Consider the following 14045-nt stretch of genomic DNA (forward strand, 5'->3'; position numbering starts at 1 on the left):
CAACACAGTATGTCTATGAAATACAAAAAAAATTAAAAGCTTTTTTTTAACCTACGGAATAGATTATCCACATCTCAATACATTTTTAAATATAGAAAAATAAAACTTATTTAAAGGGTGAATTCAGATCACAATTTTAACAGTGACAGATTGTTGATAATAATGGGACTTGATAAAATTAAGAAGATTCTACACCATAGAAGAAACGGTGGCTAGAATAAGATCAGACCATAGATCTGGAGAAAATAATTTGCCCTCCACTCATCTTCTATAAGTTAATAGCCAGATATGGAAAGCACTGATAGATGTTTACAAGAAAAAATAACTCCGTCAAAATGAAGAGGTGAAAAGACTTTTTGTTTTTTCATTAGTGAATCACCATGCGGTACAGTTAGAGATTTATAAACTTCCATGCTTGCATTTCAGTCATACAATGGTCAAGTATCCATCCCTCCACCAACGGTCCACAACCAAGGGTCCCAGCATCCCTCCTTCCTATCACCCTCACCCTGTACCCCACCCCCACCCCACCCTGCCTCTGTGGTGGGGCAATCCCTTTTTCTCTCTCTCCTTTTGTGTGTTGTGGTTTGCAAGAGGATCTGCTCTGGATGGAAGACACAGGCTGAAAGTAGATAATAGACCAAACATGATGGCCACGTTAGACATTTTTTTAAAAAGAAGATATTCAGAGGGCTAATAGATATATGGAAAAATGCTTCTGGTCACTTATCATCTGGTAAATGTAAATTAAAAAAAATCAGAAACTATCATCATATACAGTGAGACTAACACATTCAAAAATAAACAAATAAATTAGTGCTTGTTTGGATATGGAGAAAAATAAGCCTTAGCTACTGCTGATGGTATTGTGGACTGATACAACCATTGTGGAAAATAATGTGAATATTCTTCAGAAAGTCTGGAATTGAGCTACCAAATGACCCAGCACTTCCACTTCCTGACATCTACCCGAAGGGCTCCAAAACGTTTTTTTTTTTTTTTGTAGGTAACAAATAAGAGATTTTTTTAATTAATCAAGGTCTTTTTATATAATATACATCCCAATATCATAAGTACATAAGTACATAATGTTACAAACAATATGAAATACAATTTCTAGTAAAATTTTTAAAGTCCAAGCATATATTTTTAACTTGTTTTATCACAATTTGATAGAAGTTAATCTGATTAAGACAAAAATGTTACAAAAACAAAAATACACTAATTTCAAATATCAATAAGAAACAAGGAAAGCACGGTAATAACCCAATTAGATGAAATTATAAGTTGGGCAATCATTTGAAAATAAGTCTCTCAGTAGCAGCTTTTCCTTGAAGCCTAAGAAAAAGTAACACATTTACTTTAATTATTTTTTATTAATAAGATATTTTATTTTTTTAAAATTTTTTTTATTGAGTCACCATGTGGAAAGTTACAAAGTTTTCAGGTTTAAATCTCAGTTATACAATGCTCGAATACCCATCCCTTCACCAGTGCACATATTCCACCACCAAGAATCCCAGTATGGCTCCACCCCGCACCCCCACATCCCTAACCCCCCACGCCCCTAGCCCCCCCACCCTTAGCCCCCCCCGCCTGTGTAACTAATAAATTTCACTTTACTTTCACTTTGATTGCATACAATATTTCAACAAAACTCACTATTATTGTTTGGAGAGTCTCTCCCCTAAAGTCAAACCTGCTGAAAAACAACCATGAGATATCATCTCACACCACAGAGACTGGCCCACATCCCAAAAAACAAAAGCAACCGGTGTTGGCATGGATGCGGGGAGAAAGGGACTCTTCTTCACTGCTGGTGGGAATGCCGACTGGTTCAGCCCTTTTGGAAAACAATATGGACGATTCTCAAAAAATTAGAAATTGAGATTCCATTTGACCCAGCAATACCACTCCTGGGAATATATCCCGGAGAGGCAAAATGGTATGGTAGAGATGGCATATGTATTTCTATGTTCATTGCAGCACTGTTTACAATAGCCAGAATCTGGAAAAAATCAGAGTGCCCCAAAACAGATGACTGGTTAAAGAAACTCTGGTACATCTACACAATGGAATACTATGTAGCTGTCAGAAAACATGAAGTCATGAAATTTGCATATAAATGGATCAACATGGAAAGTATCATGTTGAGTGAAATGAGTCAGAAAGAAAGAGACAGACATAGAAAGATTGCACTCATATGTGGAATATAATGTAACTGAGAAGTACAAGTTGGCAACGATGCAACTTCTCGCAGATATCTCTCTGGACTTAGGTACTAAAATACTAAAATACAGAAACCCAAAACCGAGAGGCCGCTAAGTGTGGTCACTCGACCTCATACCTCTTCATCCTCAGCAATGGAAAACAAATTATCAAAACATTGTTTTGAACAGGTATTTGTACTATGCTCATTGCAACACTGTTCATAATACGCCCAAATCTGGAAATAACCCATTACTAAGAATAGAAACTGTGATATATATGCACTGTTTTAGGGACTGGAGCATTAGCACAGCAGATAGGGCATTTGGCTTTCATGCAGCCGACCCAGGTTCGATTCCTTCATCCCTCTTGAATAGCACAGCGAGCTACCAAGAGTATCCCACCCACACAGCAGAGCCTGGAAAGATACCCATAGCATATTTGATATGCCAAAAACAGGAACAACAAGTCTCACAATGGAGACGTTACTGGTGCCCACTGTAGCATATCGATGAACAATAGGACAACAGTGACAGTGAAACAGTTCTACATGTATATATACATATACTACTTACATATCTTTTATATTAACCCTTTTTCAATGAGTATTGGGAAAATAATGTTTTCCATTCCATGGGTTCTCTTTAGATCCTGGTCACTATTTCTTTTGAAGTGCAGACGTTTCTTAACTTAATGTAGTCCCATTTGTTTATCTTTGCTTCTATTTGCTTGGCCAATGGTTTTTCATTTTTGAAGATACCTGTAGCTTCTGTCATTAAGGGTTCTGCCTACAATTTCCTCTACATACCTCATGGATTCAGGTTTGACATTGAGAATTTTAATTCATTTAATCTGACTTTTGTGCATGGCATTAAAAAAAGTCCAACTTAGTTCTTTTTTATGTGTTACTGCCCAATTTTTCCAGCTCCACTTGTTGAAGATGCTTTTCTTGTTTTACCTAATATTATTTGCTTCTTTATAAAGAATTAAATTATCATATATTTGAGAGTCTTTGTCAGGATATTCAGCTCTACTCCACTGACCTGCAGGTCTGTCTTTATTCCAATACCATGCTGGTTTAATTACTACTACTTTGCAGTACTGTTTTAAGCTAAGTTGGGGAAGGTGAAGCCTTCCATCTTCTTTCCCAAATATTGCTTTACCTATTTGTACAGGGATATTTTTCCATATGAATTTCAGGATTGTTGTTTGATCTATTTATTTGGAAAATGTCATGAGTATCCTTTTAGAGACTGCATTGAATCTGTATAAAGCTTTGGGGGGCATTGCCATTTTGGTGATTTTTATTCTTCCAATCTGTGAGCAGGGGACGCATCTCTATTTCCTTATCTCTTCTGTTTTCTTTTTGCTTTTTGGGTCATACCTGGCCATGCACAGGGGTTACTCCTGGCTCTGCACTCAGGAATTACTCCTGGCGGTGCTCAGGGGACCATATGGGATGCTGGGATTTGAACCCAGGTCGGCCGCGTGCAAGGCAAACGCCCTACCCGCTGTGCTATCACTCCAGCCCCCTCTTTTGTTTTCTGAAGCAGCATATTTTAGTTTTATTTACAAGATTTTTCACCCTTTTAGTTAAGCTGATTTCTATTTCTTGATTTTCCTGCATCATAATTACGAATGGGTTTATTTTATTAAATATCTTTCTCATCTTTTATTATTTGTATAAAGGAAGGCTATAGAGTTTTGCATATTAATTTTGTAAACCACCACTTTTACTAAATAAATTTATTGTGTCAAGGAGTATTTTTGTTAAGCTTCTTGGGATTTTCTAAGTTTAGTATCATGTGATCTGCAAATAGTGAAAACTTGACTTCTTCCTTTCCTATCCGGATGCCATTGATACCTTTTTCTTGCCTAACTGTATTTGGGGAGAAAGGGACTAATTCATTGTTGATGGGAATGCCAACTGGTCCAGTCTTTTGGAAAAACAATACGGCCATTCTTCATAAAACTAAAATTGACTTTTATCCTCCCCAGAAATGCTGTTTCTGGGAATATACGCTCCAAACACATAGCAGAAACACCACCTAGAGTTCTGTGTTCATTGCAATACTATTCACAGTAGCCAGAATCTGGAAACAATTTGATTGCCTGAGAACAGACAACTGTATAAAGAAACTATGGTACAGCTATGAAGTGGAATATTACACAACCATCAGCAGAATAAAATAACGAAATTTGCTTATACATGAATGGACATGGAGAGTATCATGCTATGAGAAATGAGTCAGAAGAAGAGAGGCACACAAGGGATGATTGTACTCATTGTAGGACATAAACAACATAATATAAGCCTAGTACCCAAGGACAGTAAAAGGGAGGACTGGTGCATGATTTAAAGCCTGTCACAAGTGCTTTAAATCATGTAACATAGTGATCAAGGGACATAGTGATCAAGGGATCACTATGAGAATGGAAGTAGGAAATGATCACTTTGGACAAAAACTAAGTGTTGGAAATAGGTAAAAGGATGTGCATAATAACCTCTCAGTACTTGTATTGCAAGCTATAATGAGTAGAAGGAAGAAAAGAGAGAGAAAAAGCTAGAAAGAGAGAGTGAAAGAAGACAAGTGCCTGCATAGAGGCAGGCTGGTTGAGAGTTGGTGGAAGGGAAAATTGGGGACAGTGTTGGAAATGTACACTGGTGACGGGATGAGTTTTGGGACATTTTATGACTGAAACCCAATCATGAACAACTTTATAACTGTGTATCTCATGGTGACTCAATTTAAAAAAAAGATTGGGGTTTCAAGTAGTTTTCAAATAAAAATAAATTAATAAAATGTTATAGTCATAAAAATAATGAAATAAACACTGGGGAAATGGGTGATCTAGACATCCTATTTTACTACATTTCCTTATCCAGTTAAAATATTTTCTTAAAAGCAAATTGTAATAAATGTTACTGTTATAATTTTTGTTATCAAATCTACTGTAACATCCTTCTATCTCCAAGGACACAGTCCCCACTGATTAGTTACTTGTTTTTACCAAATTCATTACTCAGAAAATTAAATAATTTTGATTGTGCGTCACTGAGGACCATTTGTTTATTGAAGCAGGTGTGTATCCTGCAAATTAAAAGGGAGTCATTCTACATGATGGGAGCATTTTTCTCTGTCCTGGTGATTTTGTAGATCACCTCTCTCACCATTGGCAAAAGTTCATAGCATTCTCTAATCCTTATGCCAATTTATTTATTTTTAATGACAAAGTAAGTAAATATTCGGATATTTATAATGATTCCAATAGCATGATAAATAAGAGTCCAATTTGGGAATATCAAGCAAGATGAGTTCTAACATTCCCATATGTGTTGCTGAATATGAAGACATAACCTCTTAATAAAACACCACTTTTAATATAGCAATCTTTAAGTTGTTATGTTTAAAAAAAAGCAGAGACATTTTGATTTACCAATAGAAGAGTAAGTATGATAAAGCTGATTGCAAATACTTTTGTAGAATCAGCAATGCATTTTATTCTGAGAAAGAAAAATGGCTTCTAGTATTACTGTATATATTTTTAAATCATTTCACCTGTATTAATGAAAATATTTTTAGAATTAATTTCACTTGAATCAATAAACTGGGAAATTTTATGCATAGAGACACAAACAAATCTATATATAATTGAATATGATAAAAATAAGAAGTAATATAAATATTAAACCTCCAATTATAAATGTAATATACATAGGAAATATATACCCCCCATAAAATAAGAGCCTCATGATGAAAGTACCAGTATCTCATTACAAAATGGCATGTTAATTTTGGACAATTTTTTGAAAGATAATAATGGAAACTAATACAATTTATTTAAATTTGATGATTAAATATTTATTTACTTTATAAAAGATAATATATATGATGTTCATGCCACCATTGTCTCTAATTTTCCTAATCATCTCTTAAGCCTGCCCCAGCAGGCCCTCAATAACATATTTAATACTGCTTGTTATCATAATCTGCTAACAGAATGATCAAAAATTTCTTCCTTGGAAAAAAGGTAGTGAGGATTATTACATCTCATCTTGAAGCCATTATGTCATCGAATAAGAGATTACTAAGGTATTGTTACATGTTAATCCTTATATGTTTATGTTTTGTTAATGGAGATTGTATAATGGAAGGACTAATGGTGGTGGGATTGGTGTTGGAATGTTGAATATAACAAATCATCATGAACAAATTTGTAAGCCAGAATGTTTATACAAAGTGTAAGGCAAACATTGGGAAAATAGATTAATTTATAGATAGATAGATAGATAGATAGATAGATAGATAGATAGATAGATAGATAGATAGATAGTTAATACATTGAAGAAAACCATGTTTGAAAAATTGAAAGATTTAAAGAACTGAGTATATTATCTGAGAAATTGCTGAAAATGATAGAACTGTACTTCTATATATATTCTACAGACAACGTATCTAGAGAATATTAGGTAAACATATTATGAAAGACAAATGTACTAAAAAAATTAGGTATAGAGAAGCTATTTCCATTCAGTTGCCAGACAAAAATTTAAATTTTTAAATGCTAATTGTATGTTAAAAGCATCAAACCCTACAGGTGAGACTAAAGAGACAATTAGAAAATTTATTAAATGAAAGATGAGTGAGGAAAAAGAAAGAAGACATCTCTTTTCTTAACAGTAAAGGTAAAGTACATATCCAATAAAGGTAATGCACATATTGCGGAAAAATAGTGGACTGGGGTGAAGTTTTGGGAGCAGTGTTTAAGATTTAAAGAGTTAGGCACACATATCCCCAAACAAACCAGCAAGCATGAAGCATGTCTTTGATCAAAGACCACAAACAAGAGTCTTCATGCTGAGCTTAAGTTTTATATTACATATAAAACTGCTTGATTTTAAATTTTTTAAATGTAATTAAAATAGTGAATTATACATTTATTAATAGTTGAGGTTCTGTTTTGCTTTGTTTTGGGTTTTGGAGCCACACCTGGTAATGCTCAGGTGTTACTGCCGACTGCACTCAAATTTCTCCCACTGTTGCTCACCAGACATACAGGATGCTAGGGATCAAATCCAGTTAGGTCATCTGCAAGGCAAGCACCCTAATCATCTGCATTGCTATCACTTCAAGCCTGAGGGATTTTATTCGTTTTTAAGAGCCAAAGTGGAACAAAAACTTTAAACTAATGGTGGAATTTTCCGATTTATTTCAAAGTATGAAAAAATCTTTTGTCAAATAACATTACTATAACCTCAACACTATACCTTCTCAATGATGCACCTAACTACTTAACAGATGACAGCCATAAATGTCTGTTTGATTATTTGAATGCATGTGTTGGAGAATGTATGTGGAGCGAGACAAAGAGAGAAAACTAGAGATATATAATTTTAGATCACTTCACAATCTATGATCTATACAAAATTTCTGTGAATGTTTCATACAGATTAGAGAGAAGAAGTCAGGAATGAGAAATGGTACTGTAACCACATTCATTCTTCTGGGATTGACGGACGACCCTCACCTACAAGTTCCAATTTTTATCTTTCTATTTTTCACCTACCTGCTGAGTATAACTGGGAATCTGACCATCATAGTACTCACCTTTGTGGATCCCCACCTTAAGACACCCATGTACTTTTTTCTGAGAAATTTCTCTTTTTTGGAAATTTCCTTCACATCTGCTTGTATACCCAGATATTTGTATAACATAGCAACAGGTGACAAGGTCATTACCTATGATGCTTGTGTCATCCAAGTCTTTTTTACTGATCTCTGTGCAGTAACTGAATTTTATCTATTAGCTGCCATGTCCTATGATCGCTATGTGGCCATCTGCAAGCCCCTGCATTATGTGACCATCATGAGTCACAGAGTCTGCAGGATTCTCATCATCTGTTGTTGGATGGCTGGTTTATGTATACTAACCCCACCTCTGAGCCTGGGTTTAAATCTAGTATTTTGTGATTCTAATAAGATCGATCATTTTGGTTGTGATGCATTTCCCCTAGTAAAAATCTCATGCTCAGACACATGGTTCATGGAACAGACAGTCATAATCTGTGCTGTAATTACTCTGAATGTGACTCTAACTTGTGTAGTTCTGTCTTATTCTTACATCATCAAGACAATACTTCGGTTTCCATCTGTTCAGCAGAGAAAAAAAGCTTTTTCCACCTGTTCCTCTCACATGATTGTGGTTTCCATCACCTATGGCACCTGCATTTTCATCTATATGAATCCTACAGCAAAGGAAGAAGTGACCACTAATAAAGTGGTTTCTCTGCTCATTTCTTCTGTTTCACCTACATTAAACCCTTTTATTTATACCTTGAGAAACAATCAAGTTAAGGAAGCCTTCAAGAACACAATCAAAAGAATTGCCTCACTCTCAGTTAAGTAAATAAATATCATTAACATATGTGAACAGAAAGCATATATGGCCAGTGTCATTATATTTTTAAAGTTTGCAATCTTGTTTTAGTTTTAGCCTCATTTCTTTTGCAGTTCAGAAACGTTTTTGTAATATAGTCCTATTCGTTTATTTCTGCTTTTGTTTTCTTTTCCAGTTGGGTGGTATTATTGATAAATCCTCTGAAATCAAGACCTTAGAGAATTCTACTTATGATTGAGCATTCTACCTATATTGTATATATATGTGTGTGTATGTTATAAATATACATATATTTTGTTTGGAGGACCATAGCCAGTGGAGTTCAGGGTTTAATTCTGTTTCTGTGCTCAGAGATTACTCCTGGAAGTGGTCCTAGGACCATATGTGATGCCAGAAATTGACTCTAGGTTGGTCTTATGAAGGGCAAGTGCCCTGACCCCTTTACTATCTCTCTAGCCTCTCCTTGGTATCTTTTCACACATTTAATATCCAGGACATAAATCTATTTTGAATTGCATTTTGTATATGTCATTCATAGGTGTGTTATTTCATATGTTTTGCATGTGCCTATCCAGTTTTTCAAGTACCAAATGGCTTTCTTTGCTCCACTACATATACCAAGACCCTTTGTTGAAGTTAACTGTTAATATTTTGAGTTTTTTTTTCTGGGTTCTCAATATTATTTTATTAATCTGAGAGGCTTTGCTCCAGTACCATGTGGCATTGATTACTATAGCTCTGTAGTATAGCTTAACATCAGGGAACACATTCCTCTCTTTATTCTCAGAGTTGCTTAAGATGTCCTGGTAATTTCACAGATGCACACAAATCTTAGAAGTATTTGTTCTAAGTCCTTAAGGAATTCCATGGAAATTTTGATAGGGATCACATTCTGTATAGAATATTTTGGGTAAAATTGCAATTTTGATGATGCTAATTTTTCACATCATAAGCAAGAATTTTTTTGTTTCCTGTGTTATATTTTCAAAAGTGATTTATAATTTTTATAAAATCTTTCACCTCCTTTTTAATCGATTCTTAGATTTTTAGATATCTGAATTTTTGACATGATCATAATGAGAAAGCTTTCTTTTTTTATTCTTTTATATTATTGTTTACAGAAAACATGAACCAAATTTCTGTACATGATTTTATAGCTGACTGTTTCACTGTAGAATTCTATTATTTCTAAATTTATTTCATATAGAGACTTTAGGTTTTCAATTTATAATACCTTGCCATATGCAAATAGTGATAGTTTGACTTAATCTTTAGCAATTTAAAAACAAATAATTTCTGTATCTTGTTTAATTTCAGTGACTAAGACTCCCACTAGTATGTTAAATAACAGCAGTGAAATTGAACTTACTTGTCTGGTGCCTTTTCTCAGAGATTAGGCTTTGGTTTTTCCCATACAGATTATTTTGGCTGTTTTTATTGACTCTGATATTTACATTGATATGAGATCCTTCAAACGCCATTTTGTTGAATGTTTTCATCTTGAATGAGTACTGCATCTTGTCAAATGAGGCTATAGAAATGATTGTAGGCTTTTTAAAAATTTCATTATGTCGTATGTCAAATTAATTGAATTGCAAACATTGAACTATATTTACCTGAGATAAATTTCATGGATACAGAATATTATATATTTAGTGTTTTACTATATTTGAATCACTAAAACTTTATTGAGGATCTTTATATTTATCAACCCTTGGGATCAATGGGAGCTGTAGTGATAGCGCAGCAAGTAAGGCGTTTGCCTTGCACGAGGTCGACCCGGGTTTGATTCTTCTGTCCCTCTCAGAGATCCCTGCAAACTACCAAGAGTATCCCATCTGCACGGAAGAGCCTGGCAAGCTACCCGTGGTATATTCGATATGCTAAAAACAATAACAACAAGTCTCACAATGGAGATGTTACTGGTGCCCGCTGGAACAAATCAATGAACAACAGGCCTACAGTGCTTTACATTTATGCCCATCAAGTATATTGGTCTAAAGTTATATTTATGATAATGTTTTTGTCAGGTTCTGCTATCAAAATGATGTTGGTACAATAGAAACTATTCAGAAAGAGTCCTATTATTTCACGTTTTGGACTCACTTAAGAATTATGATTTTAGTTCTTTCAAAGTTTGGTAGAATGCATCAGTGAACATTTATGGTACTGGAATTCTATTACTGAAAATATTTTTTAAAATATTATCTGAATTCCTTAATAGTATTAGTTTATTTTAAGTTTTCTTCCTCTCCCAATTCAGTTTTTGGAGGTTGTAGGAATTTGGGAATTTTTCCACTCAGTGAAATAAAACTTTTTTCAGTAATAATGTTGACTGGAGCGATAGCACAGTGGGTAGGGTGTTTGCCTTCCATGTGGCCAACCTGGGTTGAATTCCACCGTCCCTCTCGGATAGCCTGGCAAGCCACCTAGAGTATCTAGCCCACACGGCAGAGCCTGGCAAGCTACCCGTGGTGTATTTGATATGCCAAAAACAGTAACAACAAGCTTCACAATGGAGACAGTACTGGTGCCCCCTCAAGCAAATCAATGAACAACGGGACGACAGTGCTACAACAGCGCAGTGATACAACAATGATATATAATCTTGCTTTTAGAAATCTTGCACTATTCCTCATATTTTTGAGGAATAATAATTTATATGGTATAATATAATTTTATATCTCTCCCTTTCTATCTGATACAATACATCAAGATCCCCCCCCCCGCTATTTTTCTCTGTAACTCTAGTCAGGGGATGTCAATCTTTTTATTCTTCCCAATGACAACTTGGTTTTATTGATATTTTGCAATTTTTCTGAAATCCATGCACTGTAGCACTATTGTCCCATTGTTCATTGATTTGCTCGATGAACAAATTGAGCAAATCCATTGTGAGACTTGTTACTGATTTTGGCATATCGAATACACCACGGGGAGCTTGCCAGGCTCTGCTGTGCAGGCGGGATACACTGATATATGCTAATATTTTACTTTATTGGTTTGGAGGCCACATCCAGCAATGTTCAGGGGCTACTGCTGGTTTTGCACTCAGGAGTCAGTCCTGGGGACCATAGGGATGCCGAGGATTGTACCTAGGTTGACTGCATGCAAGGTGAGTGGCCTACCAGCTGCACTATGTCTTCCAGCTCCTATACTTAGAGTTTGTTTGTTTGTTTGTTTGTTTGTTTGTTTGTTTGTTTTTTTGGTCACACTCGGCGATGCACAGGGATTAATCCTGGCTCATGCACTCAGGAGTTACTCCTGGCAGTGCTCGGGGGACAATATGGGATGCTGGGAATCAAACCCAGGTCGGCTGTGTGCAAGGCAAATACCCTACCTGCTGTGCTATCTCTCCAGTTCTATGCTTAGATTTTAATTATTTACTTCCTCTACTTTTTTTTTTGCCTACCTTTCTTCTGTTTTTTTCAGTTAACTGAAGTATGAATAGCTCATTATTTTCATCTTATTAGTGAAGAAGGCATGTAGTGAATCATAAATAATCTTTTCAATATGTACAAAATTACTGTAAAAATAAAACTAGAAGATTTCAATTAAACATCCAATGAAAATTAGAGCAATAGGGGCTGGAGCAATAGCACAGCGAGGCTTGTACGAGGCTAACCTGGGTTTAATCCCCGGCATCCCATATGGTCCCCCTAGCACCGCCAGGAGTAATTCTGAGTGCAGAGTCAGGAGTTACCCCTGAGGAAATTAAGGCAATTGTGTGAAAAACAGCTTCTAGATACTCAAGAGAGCATAGACTAGGGAGAGGAAGATTATTATGATCCACAATGATTGCTTAGAGGAAAAGGATTATTTACCAAGAGCAGTTGGAACAGCACGATAAAACAATAATGCAACTTAAAAATTGTTTCACACTCTGTGAATGTTTGAATTTGGAAATAATTCTCATTTTCCCCAATTAAATGTTTTGTTGCATGTTTCCAGGAAACCATTGTCTGGTGTTAAAGAGCTGAATCAAGGAAAAGTCATACCTTGTGTAATTGCTAGGGAGTGCCTGCAGTTAACAATTTTTAGAACACAATTTCTTTCATAGCCTAAATTATTTTATATAAATAATTTTAAAATTCACACAAACAAAACCTTTGAAATTTTATCCATTTAATTGTTATTGGGAAATCAATCAAATACAATATAGTTATTTATCTACATTATCATTTGCATGGAATACTGAAAAAACTGTAGTCAGAAGAAATTGTTATTAAAAATGTATCATTTTCAAGATTGTAAAAATTGTAAAATAAAGTGATGTCAGAAACTTATAGTTCATGTCTTGCATATACTTGAACCTGAGACCTCTAGCTGTACACAGCCTCTTCTGAATCATGTGTAGCTACAGTGGTCTGAATAGTATCTCTTCTCAGATCTATTAATGATCAGTCTACCACAGCTAACCTAAATATCGTGGGGATACCTGCCAAGGTCCCCTGAGTTGTAACTGGAATTACTTCCCTGTGTTTTTCCTTCTGGTTTATTTCATTTAACATATAATTTAATTCCATCCAATTTGCTATAAATTGCACGAGTTCATCCATCCTTGAAGTTCTATAGTATTCCACTGAGTATATACCACATGTAGAGAGTCTCTTGACCCCACACCTGGCTGTCTTAATGGGGGCCCCTTGGAGGGGGTGGGTTTCAGTTTCTTTCCCCACCCTGAGCAGAGCTCCCACAGCCAAAGACCTCCGGAGCCCAACCACAGCCATGCTCAAGGTCCCTCTCCACACATTTGGACAGCTTCATGCATGAAGGAATTGGCATAAGAACCCAGGTGTGTGGGACTCGGGGCTGAGATCTCCAAGCTTGCTTGGATCCAGACTGGGCCTCTCCCGCCCAGATTCCCCATTTTCCAGTAGCTAGGCAGTCACAACCAGGGACTGCCCTCGTTGCCGTGTAATCCCACCAATGGCCAACATCCAGAGACTATAAAACCAAGCTTCCCAGATGTGACATTTTATAGCCTACTTCTCCCTCTCGGAGAACCTCGCAAGCTACAGAGAGTTTTCTGCCCGCATGGCAGAGCCTTGCAAGCTCCCCGTGGCTTATTCATATGCCAAAGCCAGTAACAATGATGAGTCTCATTATCCTGACCCTGAAAGAGACTCCAGTGCGGCACCATTGGAAAGGATGAGTAAAGAGAGGCTTCTAAAATCTCAGGACTAGGACGAATGGAGACATTACTGAGACCGCTTGAGAAATTCAGTGATCAATAGGATGATGATGATGTACCACATCTTCATAATCTATTCATCTGTTGTTGGACACCTAGATTGAGTCCATCTCTTATCTATTATACTACATGCTGCAATAAATAATAGTGTGACTATGTCCTTTTGAATGAATGTTTTTGTGTCCTCAAGGTAGATACTCAGAATGGAATTCTGAGTCATATGGCAGCTCAATTCTTAGTTTAT

The 14045-nt window shown here is 35.9% G+C and overlaps 1 protein-coding gene across 1 annotated transcript; it reads left to right on the forward strand.

The window, feature by feature from the left end:
* The first annotated feature begins 7680 nt into the window (after positions 1-7680).
* LOC101555508 (olfactory receptor 6C2-like) lies at positions 7681-8616 on the forward strand. The gene has a single exon (XM_004601870.3). The coding sequence runs from the start codon at positions 7681-7683 to the stop codon at positions 8614-8616; it is 936 nt and encodes a 311-aa protein (XP_004601927.1).
* The last annotated feature ends 5429 nt before the right edge of the window (positions 8617-14045 follow it).

Source organism: Sorex araneus, chromosome 2 (genome assembly GCF_027595985.1).
Source record: "Sorex araneus isolate mSorAra2 chromosome 2, mSorAra2.pri, whole genome shotgun sequence".
Lineage (NCBI taxonomy): Eukaryota > Metazoa > Chordata > Mammalia > Eulipotyphla > Soricidae > Sorex > Sorex araneus.